At 60.2% G+C, this 20,732-nt stretch overlaps 2 protein-coding genes across 10 annotated transcripts; one reads left to right on the top strand and one right to left on the bottom strand.

The window, feature by feature from the left end:
- Positions 1–4,262: 4,262 nt before the first annotated feature.
- RNF126 (ring finger protein 126) lies at positions 4,263–13,172 on the top strand. Of its 3 annotated transcripts, XR_015707388.1 has the most exons (10): positions 4,263–4,366; positions 7,512–7,570; positions 9,057–9,120; positions 9,670–9,911; positions 10,533–10,601; positions 10,687–10,756; positions 10,986–11,079; positions 11,530–11,645; positions 11,879–12,369; positions 12,737–13,172. XR_015707388.1 is itself a non-coding variant. In XM_087769737.1 (9 exons), the coding sequence occupies exons 1-9, from the start codon at positions 4,292–4,294 to the stop codon at positions 12,026–12,028; spliced, it is 939 nt and encodes a 312-aa protein (XP_087625863.1). In that variant the 5' UTR covers positions 4,263–4,291; the 3' UTR covers positions 12,029–13,172. The 3 variants fall into 3 exon arrangements, 2 of the variants coding, with proteins under 2 accessions (XP_087625863.1, XP_087625864.1); XM_087769737.1 differs by having other exon boundaries at positions 11,879–13,172; XM_087769738.1 differs by lacking the exon at positions 4,263–4,366 and adding an exon at positions 5,034–5,372 and having other exon boundaries at positions 11,879–13,172.
- A 2,365-nt stretch (positions 13,173–15,537) lies between these two features.
- On the bottom strand, positions 15,538–20,726 carry FGF22 (fibroblast growth factor 22). 7 transcript variants are annotated; one of them, XM_087769739.1, is made up of 3 exons: positions 20,334–20,706; positions 16,603–16,706; positions 15,538–15,973 (listed from the first exon to the last, which is right to left on the bottom strand). In XM_087769739.1, exons 1-3 carry the CDS (start codon positions 20,575–20,577, stop codon positions 15,683–15,685), a joined length of 639 nt encoding a protein of 212 aa, XP_087625865.1. In that variant the 5' UTR covers positions 20,578–20,706; the 3' UTR covers positions 15,538–15,682. The 7 variants fall into 7 exon arrangements, with proteins under 7 accessions (XP_087625865.1, XP_087625866.1, XP_087625870.1 ...); XM_087769740.1 differs by having other exon boundaries at positions 15,538–15,977; positions 16,607–16,706; XM_087769744.1 differs by having other exon boundaries at positions 15,692–15,977.
- Between the last annotated feature and the right edge of the window lie 6 nt (positions 20,727–20,732).

The following is a 20,732-nucleotide window of genomic DNA, read 5'->3' as shown; positions in this document are numbered from 1 at the left end:
TGGTTTAAATCAAGCATAAGAAAAGCAAAGAATCCAAAAAGAAAAAAAAAAGAAAAGGGAAATTTTTGGTGGAGCCCAAAAGCAGTCCCCTGAGACGCTGAACTTCCCCCGAGCCTCTGCGCCGTCGCTGCTCCCGGAGGCAGGTGGGCTCGAGATGTGGGCACTGCGCTGCCACGCCGCTGCCCTGCCTCAGCAGCTGCCAGCCCCTGCCTGCTGGTGAAATCCCGGGTCCAGGAGATCAGAGCCGTGCAGGCAGCCAGCCGGGGACCGCAGGCCACCGGCATCCCTTAGACCTCACAGCCGGTCGGCGCGGCGGTGGTGAGGACCGGGCTCAGCCTGCGCCCGCTGCTCGCGGGTTATCAGGAGCTGCCAGATAACTGCCAGGGCGGGATCCAGACCTGCAGCCCGGAGGTGCAAGGCTCGGGGAGACGAGGTGGGCGATGTAAATCTCCTGATCTGTCTGTGTGTGAATTCAAAGGGAGACCGATTCAAATCCGCCGTGACATGACTGGCTCGGGGCTGGCAGACAATCCCTGCAGTGTTTGTAACAAATCTTGCTGCTTTCCTTTGAGTGGCCTCCAATTTATTAATTAAAATAGGCAATTATATATAATGTGGGGTGGAGGGGAGCGGGGAGACCAGCTGCACCAGTTATTCTCACTTGGCAGGAACCGTGCTGGAAAGCTGCTCCGACTCCAGGAGGTGCTTGTGCTTTCAAGGGCTGGAGGCAGAGCCCGGGACAGAGCCCGTGCTCAGAGCTGGCCCCGGATCCCCCGCTTGGCACGGCCGGGCCCAGACGGCTAGGCAGCGAGTGGGCTTTAGCCACAGCGACCACCTTATTTAAAGCACGGGGCCCAGAGGCCAAGACCTTTTAGAAAACAACTTGCCCGAGTCACCAGGGAGTTGGCAGCAGAGATGGAAGCTGCACCCAACGCTGCCAGGATCTGCTGAAAGCGCTGGCTGCCCCCAGCCCCGCGAGGCAGGAGCATGTGGGGCTGGAGAGGGAAGCCAGGTCCTTTTTTAAGCACCACCATCCATCCCTCCACGCTCATCGTCAGGAGACATGACAAGCCAGAGACCCCAGGCTTCAGCAGAGCACGACAAGCGTGGTGCCGACGGAGGGGGAGCGCCATCGGCAACACGCCCGTGCAATGCCGTGGCTGCCTGCGGCAACACCTGCACGTCTGGGTTTATCCGAACACTGCAGATCCCACGTCAGCAAACCGGCAGAATTTACCCGGAGCCCTCGGTGCTCCCTGCAGGACAGGCCAGCGTGGGGCTGGCCCCAGCAATGGGCTCCTCCACCTGCTGACCACCGTGGCTCGATGGGAACTGGACCCTGAGCAGCTGGCACGGTGCCCACACACCCAGCTGGAGCCACGGGGCGAGTCTGGCCGTACTGCACGTTGGCTCCCGCCGAGACTGCGCGCTCGGGGCGTGTGCACGCACACGCACGTGCCAGAGCCCGCCGGCGGCTGCACCACCGCAGCCCGCGGCCGCCCCCCGCCAGCGCCTGGCACAGTGGCACTGTCTGAATTAAGTAATGTCTCGGGACGTGAGCTCATCACCAACACCCGCGGCCTGGGCAACGCGAGTGGCAGTGCCGGGTGCTGCGGGAGCGGGCCCTGACTAACCTCCGCAGCATCCGCATGGGCTGCTGGGAACGCTCCCTGTCCGGGGCCGGCGGGCACCGCGGCGCAGGGCACCGCAGCCTCAGGTGGCTCCCACGTGGCACCCGCCACTCGCCTCCTCCTGACACCAGCACGATCCAGAGCAGCGCCAGGGTTTTTTTGCCTTTCTTGCCAAGCCCCGGCTGGCAGGGGGGACCAGCAGCCCCACGCCACCTCTGCTCCCAAACACCCGTGGATTTTGTGGCAGAGGCCAATGCACCCGTGGGCTCCCGTGAGCCCGGGCAGGGATCGCAGAGGGGCATGTGTCCCTCCACAGCGTAGTCCAGGTGGGATCGCGACGCGGAGCTGCCAGAGGAGCCTCCCAGCCCGTCCCATCCCCTTGGACAACCACGGGCCCAGGATATTTTCCACTGCCCTTGGCCAAAACCCTCCCTCTTTCCCTTCCGCTTTCCCCGGGCGGGAATGGCCGCTTTGCCCGCCCAGCTGCTTCGGGAACAGGCTCTAACGATGAATCGATACTAATTCGGGAGGTGTCACCTCTTCGTCAGTCCTCGTGGAATAGGGTGCAGTTTGCTTTTTTCACCGTGGGAAAATCCTCCTGGCCGCTGGCTTCCCAGGGTGACTCAAATTCACTCCCGACCAGACCCAGCTCCCTCGGAGGGCAGGTGGGGGACAGCCAAGTCCAGACACCCAACTCCCGGGGTGCGCAGCCCCTGCCAGAGCGACGGCAGAGACGGGGTGCGTCTGCCCAGGCACCCTCGTGTCCCCTGCAGGAGGGACTGGGGCCAGGGCCGAAGGCAGGGCACGGGGCTGCCTGGGGGCAGTGGGAACCTCAAGCCCCAGCGAAGGGCTCTCGCGTGGGATCCCCTCTCCACACTCAGCATCGGGGATGCAGAGGGTCGAGGTCTGGGCAGGGGACCCTGCGCAAGCCCGGGGGCTGCAGGTCACAGGCAGAGTGCTGGAGGAGCCGCAGCTCTAACACAGAGCTCTCCCCCTGCCCGGGCTCCCGAGCCCAGGGACAAGGCGGTCCTGCAGTGGAGGGTCCTCGCCCTGAGCCGCCTCTCCCTGTGCAAACACATCCCGATCAGCTGAGGGGCTCGGGGAGGGGGGCTCTTCTCGACTGCTGCGTGCTGGAGGCGTTGGGGCAGCAGGCTGCGGGCCACCCTGCCCGCCCTTATCTCCACGTGCATTAATATCTGTTGCCATTTGCATCCCGACGAGTGTTGCCACGTTCAGCTTCTGCAGTTCCTGCGTCAGGGAATTCCAGAGGGACAAAGTCAGTGGAGACGGATCCTTCCCTCCCCATCCCACAGGCACCCAGCACCCATTTGATCAAGTGGCAACTTGTCCTCCAACCATGAAACAGGGCAAGGAGAAATGCATCCACGTCCTCAGCACGGAAGGGAACTTCCCTCCGGGGTGTGAAATGCCCCGTCCAGGGCCGCGGGCTCCGCTCTGCGGGCAGCCAGGCTCCGTCTGGCTCCAGGGCTGGGCCACGCCGGGCTGTCTAGACCCACCTCCTGAATAAAGGAGTTGCAGGACTCAGTAGCAGTTTCCTCATCGGTTGTAAATAATTGCTAACATGTCTTATCAACAGCTGGGATCATCAATCAGCAACTAAACGACTGCAAATTTGTCCCACAGTTGCAATTTCCACACAATGACCAAACCCTTCCAGAAGCTGCCGACCAGTTACTGAGCCGTTACACGGCCGTTTCCCACCAGCACCCAGTTTACAGCATCCTGCCCCTGCCTGCTACGCCCCGTCCAGGCAGGGGAGGCCTTCGGGGGAGCGTCCCCGGGCTTTGCTTTCCAGGACTCCAGAGCTGCTTCACAAACCGCCTCCCCAGCCTGCTCCATCACCCGAAAAAAAAAAGCCGGAGCAGTAAAACCTGGGCTGAAGATGCCACCTGCTGGAAGTGGGTCTGGTGCCACGGGCCGGCGGGCACCCCGCAGCCCCAAAACCCCGAACCCTGCAGCCCTGAGACCCCAAACCCCGCAGCCCCGAACCCCACCATGCAGAAACCCCCGCACCCCGCAGCCCCAAACCCCCAGCTCGGCGGAGCCGCGGTGCTGGCCCCCAGCGGGGCCCACGCAGACCCCGCGCTCCCCCAAAAGCCGCAGCCTCGGGAACGGGCCGGGCCGGAGCCGAGCCCCGTAGTGGATTTCGGGCACGATCCCGAGCAAGCAGGGCTGAGCCTGGGCCCGCGCCTCGTTTCTGAGCCGCCCCAAGGAACCCAGGCAGCTGTGGCCCTTTCCTGCTCTTTCTCCCTCGGCCTTCCCCATCCCCACAGGCCTGCTCTAACCAGGCCGTGAGGTGCCTGGAAGACTCAGGCAGCTCTCCAGGGCTTCCAAACACGGGGTACGGGGGGCTCACAGCCCTGAGGGAATAAAACGGGGACGGGGGGGGGAGGGCCGAGAGCCCGGGCCTCCCCCTCCTCGCCACAGAATAACGGCCGCCGCGCTCGCCCTCCCTCCTTATAAAGCCTAAGCCCCGCCCCAATCCCCGCCCCCTCGGAGCGTTTCTCCCCCCGCCCCCTCTTTTCCGCGTTTCTGCCGCCGTTTCCCTTTTCTGTCCCCGCTCGGCCGCCGTCGTTCCCCGCCCCGCGTCTCTGGGCGGGCCGGGTGTGAGGCGACCCGGGGGGGGGGGGGGTGGGAAGATGGCGGAGGCTTCACCGCAACCGGGACGGTTCTTCTGCCACTGCTGCTCGGCGGAGATCGCCCCGCGACTGCCCGTGAGCGGGGACGGGGGTCAGGCGGTGGGGTTGGAGGGGGGCTGCGGGCGGCCCGGACGTGGGGGTGAGGTCTGAAGGGGGGACCGGGCCCTCAGGGCCGGGAGGAGCGGGGGGGGGGGGGGAGCGGGGTGCGGCGGTGAGGGCCTCGGGGGGCGGGTGGTTCCGCGGGTGGCGGTTGGGGTTCGGGGGGCTCCGAGCGAGGACGTGGGGCCTGGGGGGGGGGAACGGGGCGGCCCCGGCTGAGGGGAAGCAGCCGGTGGAGCCAGCGCCGGGTGTGGCGGGGGCGGCGCGGCGGGAGGGGGCCCGGGGCCCTCGGCCCGGTGCGGGGGCGGCCCGGCCCGGCTGTCTGCGGGGCCGCAGTGGTTCGTGCGCCGGTGAGGAAGGGGCAGCCCCGCCTCGGAGCGGGTTTGAGGGCGGCGGTCCCGGTCCCGGCCTGCGGCAGCCCCTCCCCGGCCCAGCCCCGGGCTTTCCGCACCCCCGGCTGGGGCTGAAACGCTGAGGCATCCCCCTGGGCTCGAGCACCGGCACCCCGCTTCTTCGTCCGGAGCCAACTGGGATAACGAGGCCGTTTCTTTTTTGTCTCTTTCAGTAGGATTTAAATGAGCACGAGAAAAGCTTCACGGGTGATAATGTCTAAGACGTAGGCAAGTGCATAGATGATACGTACGCTCCGTTTCCACTCGCTACTGCAGAAGTGCTTTGTAGGCTAGGTGTGGTGCGTGAGCAGATGTGCTTTAATCACTGAGTAAAAGCCCTGCTCGTAAGAGTCCTATTTTTCTGGTGTGGGTAGAAAAGGAGCATTGGCTGTTGGAAAGGAACTGGCTGAAACATCGTGGTGGGCCACAGCTAGGTTTGCTGTTGATCGCCTGCCAAATGTTGCGAGATGTTAAATTCGATTCGGAGGATCCTGCCGGTCTCTATTTGTCCTGAAACTTCTCAGAGCCTCTTGTCAGAATAAGGCATTGCTTTTTGTTAACGTTTATTGAATTTTAACAGTCACCTGATGGTGAGTATAGGTGTTTCTCTGCCACAGTTGATTACGCTTTGCTGTCAGTTTGGTTTTGTGACGCGCTGTTTGTCCTTTCGCCCTCTCTGTCGGTCTTACTGGTCAGGCGAGGGTAGGCCTTGCTGGTAAATCTCACAGCTTGTATTTAAGCGTGAGGACAAAACTCTTGATAAAGCTCCTGCTAAGTACATAGACGGGCTGGAGAAAGTGGCTCAGGAGCTGGAGGTTGTAACCTAGAAATATCGGTCGTTTTTTTTTTGTTTAAACACCCGGTGCTGGGCTTGTGCCAGCAGAGCACATCTGGCAGTGAACGCACTGAACTGTGGTAGGGAGTGGACAGCTGCGTTTGTTGATTCAGGTCTAGTTAATTGCTAGTTAATGAACCTGTTTTGGGGGTCCGAGTTCATTCGGTTTCACTTACTGTTTGCAGACCGAGCTACTGGAGGTGCTGTAGCATATGCTGCAAAAGGAGTGATTCAGACAGCCTGAGAAACAGCAAACTTTGACATTTGTGCTGTTCCAGCTGCAGAGGAATTTGCTGATCCCTGTGTTCAGAGTTGTCTGTAAGCACACAGAAAAAAAAGCCTCCCTTAACTAAGAGTTGAGAGGAGTAAGTTGTTCGCTGCTTGAGCGTGGCTACTGTAATAATTTACCCCAGTGGTGTACTGGTGGAAAGTAGAATGGTAAGGGGATATTTCCAAGGCAGAGGCAATTGATCTGATTTCCTGCGTTCAACACAGGAGTTCCCGTGTGCCGGTAACAAGCTTTGCAAAGAATTTGGATGGTGTAGGAATGTTTTTGAAATCAAACATTGTGTAAATTGCGTAGACCCAGTTATTTCACAATTGCAAATCTAGAGAGTCCTGTGCAGAAGAGGGAGCAGCAACTTCTCTGAGTCTGTTTCTAGGTCTTGGGGTTTGCTGCTTCCTTATCTTGCTGGGCAGGCAGGGGCCACGTTGAGTGGATCGCCTCATGCTTGGGCCTTATCAAGTTTTTCTGCAGCGGCTGGAGGAGTGGTCCCAGATGTCTTATCAGAGCAGACCCGTGTGGCTGGCATCCTCTCCTCTTTCGGGGAATCCATTGACTTTGTTTAAGGGCCTGTGCCAATTCGAATGTAGCAGTAGTAAAGGGAAGTAGCATTATTTTTAGAAGCTTTTAAATTTCTTCCATGCTGAGCCTGGCTTTGCCAGCGCGGGGTTTTGAGTGGTTGTGTTTGCCCACAGCAGCTGTTCTGCCTCGGCCATGGTTGGGGTTCGGTACAGGGTCTGTCGCTTCCTCTTCTGACTCGGCAGCGCTGCATGGTGCTACTTCTTCTCAAGCGCTGAAAAGTGAAGTAATTTCCTTTCAGGACCTCAAGCGTTCTGGGCTGCTGCTCGCTAGGACAGTATGGTTGTGGAGTATAAGTTCTTCACTAACACCAGGAATTGTGAGGAAAACTGACTGTCACGAACTCCTGAGGAATTCTGCTTCTGCACACACGGGCTGTTTATTCCAGCATACGCAGTCTTCAGTGTTAAAGGCTACAAGGGCGGCAGTAGCTTTCTGTAATGAGCGTTGAGTGTGGGAGTGTAAAATTCTGGTATTGTGTGTTGCAGAATGACCCTCTTGTGTCTCCTTGACCTCTGCGTGGTGTGAACCCCAGGCTACGTTAGTAACAGCTTTCCATTCAGCCCTTCCTAAGCGACAGTGGCACTGCGATTAGCCTATGCTGCCCTTCCCTCCTTGTTTCTTTCATTAGGACAGTTTGGCCCCTTGAGGAGGGTGGGAGAAGGCCCCCACAACACGCAGCTGTTTAAAAACTAGTGTTTGAATGCGGCTGTTCTGGGAAGGCCGGTGGTTTTGCTTTCACTTCACCCAGAACTGCATCCGATGTTATCTAATGCTTTGTCTATACTGGGGATTAATTAGTGTTATCCAAGTCTTTGCTAAAGCCAAGTTCCAGGCAGACTCAAGCTTAACAGTTTGCCTCACTAGTCTGGTGAAGGCAAATATCAGTGGTTTGGGGTCTTTTTGGCTCTGTAATTGTGGTGTGCGTTTGGGACAATGGGCTGCAGGACTCTTCCACCCCATCGCACTGAAGGCAGTCTGCAGGTTTTATGTACCGCTTTCTTTTCTCATTCAGTATTTCTTCTCCCGTAGGACTATATTTGCCCACGGTGTGAATCTGGTTTTATTGAAGAACTTCCTGAAGAGCCAAGGTAATGTGCTGCTCCAAAGGCTGTTGCTGGAATGAACTCAGTCTGCTTTGCTCTTTTCCTTTCTCTAGTTAAAAGGCAACGCTGAATGCTAAATACACCATTTTTACTACTTCTGCCCAATATTTGGCTTATCTTTCCTCACTATGGGTAGAGTGTGCTTAATTTGCATAGTTTGCATCTACAGGTAAATCAGCCATGGGAATGCTGAGTGTCACACATTGCTGGTAAAGGGCGGGGGAGGAATGGATTGATTTAAAACACACAAACAAAAAAAAGTGGTAGAGAGGCTTTCCCCATGGCATGTGGTAGCTCTGAACTAGTTTGAGTCATCAGGGTAGAGATAACCCTGTCAGAGCGGAGTCTGTGGAATGGAAAGTGTCTGTATGCTTCAGTGTATCATTTAATAACTTAGAGCAGCAACGGCAAAACATTTTGACTGAGACTTTGGACTCTGCACTGGTAGCAGCCGAGATCTGCGTTCACGTGCTTTACTGCTGACTCAGTAGTGGGACTGCTCTCTGGCAGTGTCAGAACGGGCAAGAGTAGGAGAAATGTCTTAAAATGTTTCAGGCACGTTTGCTGGACCTTGGCTGTGACAGGCTTCGGGGCAGGCAGCGTGCGGGCAGGCGTTCAGCACAAGGGCACGCTGAGCTGCGTGGGGGGGTGTGCCAGCCGCTTGTTGCTGCCTGCCGAGAGAGGTGGTCTCTCACAGACTGAGGTTTCTGTACTGACAAGGTGACGTTTGGTCTGACTGCACCAACCTTAGAGGCTGAAAATCCATCCTGGCTAATCCTAACTGTATTGGTGATTTCCTGTGACCTTGGGATAGTCACGTAATCGCTGAACCTTAGCTTTTTATTACCCTGAATGTCAAAGCGTAGACCTGGATACTGAGCGGTACATGTTCCTGCAACTTTCTAAAAGCAGAAGCCTAACAGTATTAAGAGTTTTCTTAATAATCTGCCCCATTTGGTCACATGCCTCTGCAATAGAGAAGTTCCTTTGATTCAAGATTAGGCTTAAGCACGTTTGGGTCATAGTGATCAGGGTTTGTACCTTAAGTCTTCTCTTCCTGGTGCTCCAGAGGATTAGCTGATTTGTTTGAGGTGGATTGTGCAGGGAATCCTTGCTTGACATCGTGGTTCAGTCACTTCTCTGTAACTTCATGAAATCAGAATCTAAAAAGGTGGGGAAAGATGGACGAAGATGTGGGAAAATTGATATGAACAATTAGAAAAACAGCAGCTGAGGGCGGACTGGTTTCTGTATGGAGCTGACCCTGCCCCGGGGCAGAAGGGAAGGTGCGCAGACCTCTGAGGTCCCTTCGAGCTCGGCACAGAAACAAACGGGTCACTTCCTGCGTGCTGTGACGTGCAGCTGCGGTGTCTGCTTTTCCTGTCAGGCTCATGTCCCTCACTCCCCTCTGCTGGGAACATCTTTTTGTAGCACCTTTCTGAGGCTTACCAGTGCTCCTCATTCTTTACAGGAATGCTGACAATGAGACCAGCTCCTCTACGTCAACCAGCGATCAGAGCAGGCATCCGTTTGAGGTGAGAGTGTCCTCTCTCTCTCTTCCAGCATTTTCTGCTTCGCCATTGAATTGAAGTATTTTTCCATTAGTACGTTGTTTAAATGTTCCCCTGATCATGACAAAATTTAGGAAGGGAGGTATTAATATTATCCACATGCTGCTCCTGAAATCTCTGCATGTCGTATTTTTACTGCGTGTTTTTAATAGGACCATCACTTGTAGCTTATTCTTGTTGTGAGGGGGCTAAGCTGGGATTTAGTGAGCTGTCTGGGTGTGTTGCTATGCAGTAGCCTCAGCTTAAAAGGCAGCAGTTGCATGCAGCAGCTAAAGAGAAACCAGGGAAGTTGTAGTTATTTCTTACCTTCGTACGTGGTTTCAGTCTGTGTCTGTTCCTCTCTAAGCTGCCTCTGCGAGTGCTCTGATCCACCCGTGTCAGCCAAGGCTTGTGAGTTGCTGGGGATCTGAAGAGACTAGTCTTTGTTGGAAGGCTGGTGAAATACCAGGCATGAAAGCTGAGAGCTGTTTCTCTCCTCGTTCCAATCTGTTCCCTGAATTCTCTCCCTCCCAGAACGTGGATCAGCACTTATTCACCTTGCCACAGGGCTATGGCCAATTCGCCTTCGGCATCTTTGATGACAGCTTTGAGTTTCCATTCGGGTCCAATGTGCAGTCGGAAGACAACAGGGACTCTGAGAACCGGAGGGAGCGAGAGCATCAGTCTCGGCATCGATACGGTGCAAGGCAGCCCCGAGCCCGTCTCGCCACACGCCGTGCCGCTGGCAGGCACGAGGGAGTTCCCACGCTAGAAGGGTGAGAACAACTGCCAGGTTCTTGTGGAGGAAGCCCCGTTATTTTTCACTCATGAGAGTTCGCTAAAAATCAGCCCACCCCTTGTTCTCATCTGAGCACAGCTGTCCAGGGCAACTCTTCCGTAGGTGCCCAGCTTTGCCCCTGTGAGCTCACGCTGCTGGATGGTCCGGATTCAGCTGGGCCTGCAGCTGTTGGCTAGTTCTTGCCTTGAGTTTATAGGGGCCATTTCTGAGCACAGTGGCATGGACAACAGCGCGGCTGGGAGTTTTGGCTGTTAAACCTGCAACGAGAAAGCATTCCCTGGTCATTACCCGGTATTACCAAAATGTTGTACTCGGTGCGAGGGGAAACGAGAGAAAACACTGGACAGCAAGACTAATGTTTCTTTAAGTGCATCCTGGAGAGCCACTTGCCGTCTTTGCCAGAAATTATCCCCTTACGAGTAAAATATTGAAACTGCTCTTTATCAATGAATAATCAGTTCATAAGATGCAATTGCTACAGGCTGTTTTTCCTTTTCCCTCTGATGATGCGACAGTGTTTAGCCAGTCCTTCCGTGTCATGTTTCTGCGCATTAGCAGGCACGAATTCTTATGTAATCCTGGTTTTCTTGTCTTTCAGAATTATCCAGCAGCTGGTCAATGGAATTATTGCACCTACAACAATACCAAACCTGGGACTGGGTCCTTGGTGAGTTGGAAGATGTACTGCTCTTTCTGACAGTGTTCTTGCTGGTACTCCCAGCCAAATTTAATTGTTGTCCTTATTCTTAAAGGGGAGTCTTGCATTCAAATCCAATGGACTACGCCTGGGGTGCCAACGGCTTGGATGCAATTATTACACAGGTAAAATTGGCATTATAATGGCGTCTCCTGTCCTCTTGTGCAGTGCCAAAAAATTGCCAGCAGCTGTTGTGATGCAGGGGGCAAACCACTGAAGGTGCAGAAATGGGAGACAAGGTCCACAGTGCAGGCGCTGCAGGGTTCCAGTGACCTGGTTCAATAAATGAACAGATTCTGTGTGCTGCTGAGCTCACGGCTTCTTTCTGCCTTCTGTGGCCTATTGTTTTTCCAGTTACTAAATCAGTTTGAAAACACTGGACCGCCGCCAGCAGACAAAGAAAAGATCCAGGCCCTCCCCACCATAGAGATCACACAGGAACACGTAGGTATGTATATCTCATCCAGGGAATCATTCCAAGAACTCTGTGAAAGTTCTGTTTAACGTTTTCTTGGGATCTTAATTTTGTCTGCTAGTACCTTCAAGGCCTAAAACATTGCAAAGAGGGGAGAAAGCTGAAGTGTTGCTCTGTTACATTCACAAAAAAAAAGAGCAGCGTAGACTGGTTGGATTTGCCCTGGGGAGGCAAACTGTTCTGTAAAGTTCAGTGTGGATAGAGATGAAAAAGCAGAAGGGAAGGGAACGATGAAGCAAACGCAGGGCAGTGAGGGGTGGAGTGATGGCGGTAGGAACTGCAGAGCGGCAAGCTTTCCTCTCTGCAGGGATGAAGCAGCAGTGGGGGGACGGGGAAGTGGTGATGGGATCCCGAGTTGGGTGCTTTGAGTGTCGTTCCCTCCTTTATTGCTTAGCCGTGTTTTGCTTTCTCCTTGTGACACAGATTCTGGGTTAGAGTGTCCTGTGTGTAAAGAAGACTATACAGTCGGTGAAAATGTCCGACAGTTACCCTGCAATCACCTATTCCACAACAGCTGTATCGTCCCTTGGCTGGAACAGGTTAGTGCCGCCTGAGCGGGTGACGGGGGTTTGGGGGCACTGGGGTGTTTTTTCTGGTGGTACTGTTCTCCTCTCTAAATATTTTCATACCTCCATGATGAGGCCTAAGCATGAGCAGCCTTTGATCAGAGGAAGGAGTGTCATCCTAGCCTTTTCCTTGAGTGCTGTTCCTGTATCGTGTTTCTAATCCCATTTCCCATATTTCTTGTTTTGTTTTTGTCTGCTCTCCAAAGCATGACACGTGTCCTGTGTGCCGGAAAAGCTTAAGTGGACAAAACACTGCCACAAACCCCCCAGGACTCACGGGGATGAACTTCTCATCATCCTCCTCCTCCTCTTCCTCCAGCTCACCAAGTAACGAAAACTCATCGAACAACTCATGAATCTTAATCCAACCCTCTGTCCCCGGGGCCCTGTCCATTGTCCTTCCTCCCTCCCCAGCCAACGTAAGCAACGAAAGGGGCTTCCAGAGCAGAGCGAGGGGAGGGTGGCGAGGGGGAAGCAGCACCCCCAGAATTCCCTTTTGAGTTCGGAAGACACGGAGACTCTGGGTCCTTCAGAGATGAGAAGCCTCAAGTTCTGTGATGGGGGGAGAGAGCTCCGTCTATTAATAAAAACACCTATTTGCCGCGTGGACTTTTAACCGTTGCAGTGAAAGGCTGCTGCGCTCCACAGATGGGAAACCTGAGGCGCTGAGCTAGCGGTTGCAATTCTAAATGGAAAGGTTGTTTGTATGGTTTGAATTTGAGATTCCTTTCTTTATTTCTTTTGCTCCTCCTCCTCCCCTTGGATATTATTTCTTCTGCTTTGGAGATTGAAGTCTTTAAAAAGAAAGTGTAACGTTACTGCCTCCCCCCCAGGATCTCCAGCTGGGGAGGGCCAATAGTTGTCACTGAAAAAATGAACTCTTGAAATAGACCCCGTTATCCTTCCCTTCCCCCTCTCAAGTCCCATTTATTTTTCTTTACGACCTCGCCCTTCTGATACTCAACACTGAAAGGGTTTTTATAATTTTAAATTATTACTGCTGTTAAATAAATGGACGTTTCAGCTCAACGAGGCGTTATGCATGATTTGAGGAAAACTTACAGGGTAAGCTCTCCGGAGACTGCTGTGCTGAGCCGTGCCGTTTCACCCCAGGGCAGGCTGGGCTTGTCCGAGCCCTCCCGTGCCGAGCGCAGGCATGCTGCGAGCTCCGGGCGCCAGGCTCCGATGTGACCAGCACCTGTACGTGCGTTGCCAGCCCGCGGATCGTTGAGCGGTTGGCTGCAGGATTGCAACTGAGAGCATCTTTGCCTGGTCTTTTGTATTTTTTACACCTTCTCCCTGTTGCAGTCCTGCCCTTCTCTCAGCCTGAGCAGACTTTTCCACTGTGTCGACATCAGGACTGGGTGCGCATCAGAAGAAGGACCAGCCAAATATCATTGTGATCAAATAATACACAGGAAAAACAACATTTTGGAGAAAAATGTATTTCAAAGCTACTTAAAATACAGCTGATTAAAAAAGGAGAGAGAGAGACAAATATCCAGGTGTGTTTGTGACTCAGTTTCTGGGACAGAGCTGGAGGTTGGAGAATGAGAAGAATGTGACCGGAGCGGGCAGCGACCTACCCGCGGCCTGCGTCCGTGCTCACCTGGGCCGGGAGGCGCGAGAGGGACAAAAACCCGGGGTCGCTTGGCGCTCTCGCCCAGGGCCTTCGCTTTTGGTCTGGTCGGGCCGAGTCCAGCGCAGCCCTGCCAGCTCCGGGAGAAGCCTGGGGCAGGGGCGCCGGGGGGAGACGCCCTTGGAGGAGTGCACGTGGGGAGGGGGCGCGAGGAGCAAGGTGGTGGCGTGTGGCTCCGAAGCGCTGGCCCGGGTGGCGTGGGACAGCATCACCTCATGCCCCTTTCCATTGCAGGGACTTCGGGCGGCCAGCGGGTCTCCCTGGCCCGCCAGCCGGGTGTTTGTGACGGTGCTGCGCGCTCCGGCCGCCTGTCAGCACCTTGCTGTGGCAGACACCGGAGCAGGAGATGGGGAGCCTGCCCCGGCTCTGCTGGGTGCGCTGGGCGGAGGCTTCAACGGCCTGGGAGGCTCCCTGCGTCTCCTCCGGCTTTTGGGGCCCTCTGAGCGCGCGGGGGGGGGCTGGGGAAGGCGCTGGCCTCCCTGGGCACTCGGGGTCCTGGTGCCAGCAGAGCTTTGGTGCCGCTTTCGAAGCAGCCTTTCCTGGGGACCTGGCCCTCCCTCCCGAGAGCTTCCTGCGAAGGGACGTGCCGCCCGTAGGAGGGGAAGGCAGGCGCTTGTTGGGGGTTTCTTCAGCCATTCTGGAGTAAGAGAAGGTTCGTTGGAGAAAATGTCCCAAACGCGGATGGCAAGCAGCCTTTGCCAAGCCTGCCGGGGCCACGCGGCCGGTGCTGAGCAACTCTGCTGGAATGTTTTTCCTCCTTGGCTTTGCCAGGGCAGCCAGGGCAGCCCAGCGGCGCCTTTCATCTCGGCGGGCGGATGCCTGCGGGACGAGGGTTTATCTCAGGACTGGTAGATCAGGGTTAATAGCTCATCCTCCGCCGGAGGTTGAGCCAGAAGCTTCTGCCACCAGGATCCGGAGCTTGGGAGGCGGGTGGCAGCAAGAAGGTCCCTGGCTGAGCCTGTGCGTGCCCATCGGCCGGGCCGGCATGGAGGAAGGCTTTGCTGTTTAGTCACCAAAACGCAGCCCGGGAGACCTGGAAAATCTTCTCCTGCCACGTTTCAGCTGCTGGCTGCAGTGCGGGGTTCCTGCCTCCCCCGAAGCTCAGGAGGCAATTTCTCACGTGTGAGCCATGCTTGGTTTCAAGTGGGCGAAGTGAAGCCTGCGGTGGGGCCACGGCTGCTGCCGACCCGCCTGGCAGGGGCTCCTGGCCAGGGCCGGTGCCCACCGCGGTCACCACACAGTCGAGGTGGTGGCTGTTCCCTCTCGCAGACTCGTTTGGAGCTGGTTGGGTAAGAAATGGAACAAGTTTGGTGGTTTTCGCTGGGGCCATTGCTCACGTCTGACGTGACAAAGTGACCAAGCTGCGATGCCTCGCTGCGGAGGGCGGCGCAGGAACGTGCCCTGGCCGGGAGGCCAAGGCGCAGGTGCTATTTCTGGCCGTGCTCCCCTCCAGGCGAGGGGCTGGTCCTCGCCACCAGCCGCCTTCCCGGCTCCATCTCTGCTGGGGACGATGGAGCAGAGCTGGGCTGAGGAGGGGCAGGACCAGCCTGGAGGCAGTGGCTGCAGCCTGGGGAGTTGGGGCTGGCTGGGGGCCGGCTGCCCCGCTGCACCTCGGGTCTCGGTCCAGGGCGTGGGTTGGGCACCATCCGCCCAAGCGGGAGCCTGTGGCCCAGGTGCTCCTGCTGGGGACGGGTCCCCAGCGCGGGTCTGCTCCCTTCTGCTCACGATGTCCTGGCTCGGAGTCTGCAGATGGGTGGGGAGCAGCGTCCCAGCTCCCTCCAGCCAGGGGCGGCCCCGGGGCTGGGGCTGCGTCTGCCCGAGGGTCTGGGCTGGCTCCTGCGCCGCTGCCCAGCACCTGCTCCTGCAGAGCCCGCTGCAATGCTGCAGCAGGATGTTTGGCTGCGACCGGGCTCTTGCTGTGGCACCGGGGACCCTCTCGACCCCTTGCCCCCTGTGCCTAGTGCCTTTGGGTCTCCAGGGCCGCGGCCCTTGCACAGAGCCTGGCGCCTGCTGGGGGATGCTCCTCCCTGGAGCTGCACCGCTCTGGCTGCGGGTCACACGTGCGTGTGCTTTGCTCCGGCACTAGCGCAGGGTCCGGGCTCTCCCACGCTAGCAGCTGCTTTTTCTGCTCCCTTCTTTGTGCCACCGAACGCCCATCGCTGTGTTTTCCTGCGGGTTAGGTTTTGGGTTGGGTGTCTCTCTGCCCACTTGCGCGGGTGAGGGTGTGGGTCGATGAGGAGCTGGATGCGGTGGGGGACCAGCTGGGCTCCCCACTGGTGGCAGCAGGGACGACGCTGGTGGCTGCAGCCGCGACCCCAGGGGAGCCAACCCCACCCAGCCTGAGCCAAGCCCACCGTCGAAGCTCCAAGACTCACTCCCCTTTCTGTACCACGAACACAGCTTTAATTGCCACAGGTGCTTGGACACAAGACAAATACGACCCGCCGTTACATCCCAGCCCCGCAGCCTCTGTCCCAGCCCCTGCAGAGACGCCGTTAGCAGAGCAACGGCCACCGGGTCCGGGCTGCGCGGGTGGGACGCAATGTCCACAGCCCCGGCACGTGGTGGCCGTGCTCCCCGGGCTGCACCGTGCCAGCTCTGCCTCGGTGGGATGGTGGGGAGAGCCGTGTCCCTGTGCGGCTCCAGGCTGCGTCTGGAGCATCTGCCTTCCGCATCCATCCGCCGTGCATTTAAAAATAAAACAATAAATAGCAAAAAAATAGATATGTACATAAATAAAATAACCCTTTTTTTCCATTTTTTTCCTACAGGACGGTCCGGAGCCGCCTGTGGGGCTCAGCTGACGAGCATGGGGAGGAAGTGGGTGGAGAGGTGCTGCCGGCGCGTCTTGCCCCCTCGCTGTGGCCTGCCCTTGCTATTGAGTGAGAGGAACATGGGGCGGCCCCGGTGCCGCCAGCGCAGCGACGCGTAGGTGTTGTAGCCGTTCTCCTCAATGCGCTCCGTGAACTTGCAGTTGGGGGTGAACTCCTTCTGGCAGGAGAGGGAAGGGGGTGAGGGGCGGCTGTGCTCAGCCAGGACCCGTCGTCACCCTGCTCCAGCGGGGTCAGACCCCAAGAGCGGGGCAGGGCAGGACCCCGGCTCCTCCCCGGTCCCTGGAGGGCAGAGGGGCTCTGTGGGTGCAGTCCCCCACTGGGGAGCAGGTCAGGGTGTGGGAAACCAGGAGCCCGCTCCTGGGCACTGGTCCCAGTGGATTTGGGACCCCCTGTTCCAGCTCTGCCCTGTGCCTCTGACCCCGGTCCGGTCCCGCCCGGGAGGCAGCGTCCGACCTACCGACCCGTAGAGCCTCCCCTGCTTGTTCATGGCCAGGTAGAAGCCAGTGTGCACCGCCCGGATGGCCACGACGCCGACACGCACCGACCGGATCTCGACGATGCCTGCAGGACAGGGAAGCGTGGCGGTGAGCCGAGGAAGGACAGGCGACCTCCCCGAGGGGCCCTGCCCCAACGCCAGGTCTGTGGCCGCAAAGTGCTGCCCTGGAGGGACGGGGCCGCTGCCCCTCGCCCAACACCGGAGCAGCCAGAGGGATGGCAGGAATGAGGGCTGCAGCCTGAGCCAGGAGCAGGAGGGGGAATCTCTGGTCGGGGGGGGGGATTTGATCTTTACTCCTCTCCTTCCCAGGGCCCAGCCGCTTCCCAGGAGCCGGGCTGCGCAGGAGCAATGCCAAGCACAACCTCCCCTTGCCTGGAACAACCTGTCAGCCTCTGCCTGGTGCCGAACTTGCCTTTATCCTACCCTCCTTGGCAGCTCTGCCCGTGCATCTGTCCTGAACCCGCCTGCGGTGCCCTGGGGACCCAACCCACCTCTTGCGGCACCCGGCCCACCGCGCACTCAAGGCACCGAGGCCAGCGTGGCCCTGGAGGGACAAAGTGTGCACGGGGGTAGCAGCGACGGCGCGCAGCTGCGTTACAGTGGACGGAGGCACTGGGGCAGAGGGCTGCAGGGGCGGGAATGCGGCCGGGACAGTGCTGCCCACGGATGCTGGTGCCAATCGCCCGGCTGGCACAAACATGGACATGCGGCCCTGCACCGGGGACTGCGGCGGGAGGGACGTGGCGGTGCTGCAGGGCCTGGGGACGAGCCCAGGAGGCAGCTACAGCCGGGCCGTGAAGCCACAGCGGGGCCCAGCCATGGCTGGGCTGGAGCGCTTGTGCCTGGCCGCCGAGCCCCCGGCACAGCCGCTAATGGGAAAGGCATGTGGTCAGACCAGCGGCTCTGACAGGGGAAACACCCAGAGCACCATCAGAGCCTCTGGATTCCTGCACTGCCTCACGCCTGCCAGCACCCGACCAGCCCGGGGTGCCACTGCCAGTCCTGCCACCCGCCGGGCCCGTGGTGCTGCGGGAAGGGGAGAAGGAATCTCCAGTGGGCAGAGATGCAGGCAGGGCAGCGGGCAGGGCGTGTGCCGCAGCAGGAGCTGCCCATGGGCACCGCTGCCTGGGGCTGCCCCAGCTGGACGGGGTGGGAGGATGAGCAGAGGCTTTGGCTGGCAGCGGCACGCACAGGGCAGGGGGCTGCAGCCCCTGGGCGGGGGCTTTTGCCAGGCATCGACCCCCCGGCTGAGCCGGCATTGCCTGGGCATCGCCCTCGCTGGGAGCAGATGGGGCGGACGCAGCGCCAGGGCAGCATGAGGGCTCCTGAGCGTTCGGCTCCTTGGGGGCGATGTGTAAGAGGGGATTTTCAGTCCAGCTGCCTCGGTGCTGCCACCAGCCCCAGCACCCACTGGGACCCGCAGGGCCCAGCCCAGTGAAGCCACCGACGAGCAGCAGCCGTGAGGAAGGGCTGAGTGAATGCCTGCAAATCCATCCCACTTGATCATCGTCTGGAGCTGCTGCTATTTATAACAAAGGACTTCTAGTTTTCTAAAAATAATCCCCCGTTGCTGTTCCCGGCGCCCCGGCCAGCTCTGCTGCGCTTTGCTCGCAGGTGCCTGGCCAGTGCCTGGCTCTGCGCAGTGGGGACGGGTCCCTGCAGGCGCGGGGCAGCAGCCCAGGACCATGCAGCAGCTTGGAAGCAGCTCCCAGTGCTCCCAGTCTCGCACCGTCAGCCCCAGTGGGGTCCCAGGGAGGCTGGGGCAGATGCACGGCCCGAGGCGGGAGAAGCCCTGGGACAGCCCTGCCACCCTGCAGCCACCGGCGGGGCTGGTCCCGCAGCTGCCGCAAGGGCTGAGGAGCAGAGCCCGAGCCCGGCCCAAGCACAGGTTCTCTTCTGCGCCGATAACCAGAGCGAGCCCCATGCGACAGCCTGGAGCCGCTCCACCTGCCAGGCCCCATTGCCACACGGCCGAGGGAACGTGTTGGGGCGCTTTGTGCTGGCAGCGTGCCCCATCGGGACTCTTGACAGCCTCTGACACCGCGAGAGGGTTCCCTGGGCTGGGCTGGGCTCCCTCGGCCGGGTGAAATCCTCCTGTGCTGGCCAGGAGGGAGGGCAGCCCCCGCTGCCTCCGGGGCATGGGCCAGGGGATGCTGCTCCCATCCTCAGCATCCTTCCCACCCCAAACCCCGGCGCCCTGCCAGGGCCCCCCAGGGATGCTCAGGCATCCCCCCTTCCCAAGGCCCCCAGCATCCCCACCCTGTGCAGCCACTGCCCTGCCAGCCTGGTGCCCCCTCCCTGTCCCAGGGGGCTGGGACCCAGCACCCAAAGCGGGCTGATACCACGGGTGCTGAAGCTGGGCTTGCAGCCCTGGCTCTTGCCGCAGCCGTACTGTGGGTGCCACGTCCCCTCAGGACCCACGGCGCTATCACGTGGAGAGGGCCCAGGCGGGAGCAGGCGGCCGAGGAGCCGAGGCAGGATCCCGGTGCCGGGAGCAGCCTCTCCGCTGGCGCGGGGACCCCGGTGCTGGCCTCCGCAGCCGCCTCTTCCCACCGCCGCACACGGCCGCTCCCAAGGGCTGCAGGGTGGAGCAGACACAGCCCCAGCCCCAGGGGAAGGCCTAATCCTGCCTGCTTGTTCCCAAGCTCCAGATCACAGCACAGCCCGGGCAGCGCTGACATCCCGCAGCGTTTGCCCTCTCCATCCACCCTGGGGTGCGCTGCCCGGCCCCGTGAGCCCCCCCGGGCCCCTCTGCGGGAGCAGCCCGCAGGGAGGCTGCAGCAAGTGCCCCCCTCTGCGTGCTGCGGCGGGGGCTGCTGGCTGTGCCCACCCGGGGCCCTGCGTGACGGGTTTTCCTGTGGTCCACACGTGCCCTCAGACTGTGCCGAGCCCTGACCCGCTCTGCGGGCAGCGGATGCTCTGTGGTCCCCTCCACCGGGGCTGCTCTGCTCTCCTGTGCCAGCCTCGCAGATGCTCGGTTCTGAGACCAGCATCACCCCGAAGCTTCCTCTGTCCCTCTTCCTCCTCAGCCTTTATCCTCCCCAGTGTGTTTATGGGGAACAATCAGATCCCCCCCAGTCAGTGCTGGATGAAGGTACCCGAAACGCAGTGCAGGGGAGGCAGCCCCCTGACTGTGCCGGCAGGACGAGATGGGACGAGGGACTCCCCGGGTCACCCCCGGCGCTGGGCAGAGCTGGCAAAGCGACACCGGGTCCCCGGCCAGAGCACGCCGGTGCCCGCGCACCCCTCATCGCTCCCGCAGCGCGGCGGGCAGCAAACCCCGGGAAAGGGGCTCCCGGGGCCGAGGGCAGCAGGAGCCGTTCGTGCCCCGGCCAGCCGTCTGCGGGGCAGCGGGGACGGCGGGGCAGCGGGGACGGCGGCTCCCGCCCGGCCGGAGGAGATGCTTTGCCGAGGTTTTTGCTGGGCGGGAGGAGCCGCGGGCGCTCCCGGGGCCGGGCACGGCGGGGTCCCGCCGCCGTCCCGGGGCGCCTCCGTCCAGCCCTCGCCCCCCGCCGTGCCCTCTGCCCGCGCCCGGCCCCGGCGGCGCCCGCCTCTGCCGCAGCCCCGGCGCCCCGGCGGCCTTGGGCTCTCGCCCCCGTGGGTGGGAGAGCGGTGGGACCCCGGGCGGCCCCGCGGGGCGGCCCCAGGCGCCGGCTCTCCCCGGCCCCGGCCCCGGCCCCGGCCCCACTCACTGCCCGGCCGCTCCCTCCAGCGCGTCCCCTCCACGCCGCCGCCGCCGTCGATGCGCAGGAAGAAGCGGGTGGCGGAGAAGAGCCGCCGCCAGCGCACGTCGCCTTCCAGGTGGCCGTAGCTGCGGGGGGGCCGCCGGCCGCCCCAGGCGGCGCTGCCCGCCCCCGGCCCCGGCCCCGGCCCCGCCAGCACGGCGAGCGCCCCGGCGAGGCAGGCGGCGAGGGCGGCGGGGCCCCCGCGCCTCATGGCGGCGGGCGGCGGGCGGGCGGCGGGGCGCGGCGGGGCGGCGGGCGACGGGCCATGGCCGCGGCGGCGGCGACCGGCCCCGACGGCGCGGGCGGGCCGGGCGCGGGGCGAGCCGGCGGGGCGGGGCGGGGCGGGGGCCGCGGCGGCCAATGGGC

This window comes from Nipponia nippon, unplaced genomic scaffold (assembly GCF_047370975.1).
Source record: "Nipponia nippon isolate SJK-2023a ecotype South Korea unplaced genomic scaffold, ASM4737097v1 scaffold_31, whole genome shotgun sequence".
Taxonomy (NCBI): domain Eukaryota; kingdom Metazoa; phylum Chordata; class Aves; order Pelecaniformes; family Threskiornithidae; genus Nipponia; species Nipponia nippon.
This window is presented reverse-complemented; position numbering and strand designations above follow the sequence as displayed.

What these genes read in the sequence shown, in the direction of transcription:
- FGF22 (XM_087769739.1), bottom strand. Translation starts at nt 20,577, where the DNA reads ATGAGGCGCGGGGGCCCCGCCGCCCTCGCCGCCTGCCTCGCCGGGGCG. An exon ending in CTGGAGGGAGCGGCCGGGCA is followed by an intron (nt 16,707 to 20,333) that starts GTGAGTGGGGCC and finishes CCTGTCCTGCAG; the next exon opens with GCATCGTCGAGATCCGGTCG. An exon ending in AGGGGAGGCTCTACGGGTCG is followed by an intron (nt 15,974 to 16,602) that starts GTAGGTCGGACG and finishes TGCGGAAGGCAG; the next exon opens with ATGCTCCAGACGCAGCCTGG.
- RNF126 (XM_087769737.1), top strand. Translation starts at nt 4,292, where the DNA reads ATGGCGGAGGCTTCACCGCAACCGGGACGGTTCTTCTGCCACTGCTGC. An exon ending in TGGATGCAATTATTACACAG is followed by an intron (nt 10,757 to 10,985) that starts GTAAAATTGGCA and finishes TTGTTTTTCCAG; the next exon opens with TTACTAAATCAGTTTGAAAA. An exon ending in GATCACACAGGAACACGTAG is followed by an intron (nt 11,080 to 11,529) that starts GTATGTATATCT and finishes CTTGTGACACAG; the next exon opens with ATTCTGGGTTAGAGTGTCCT.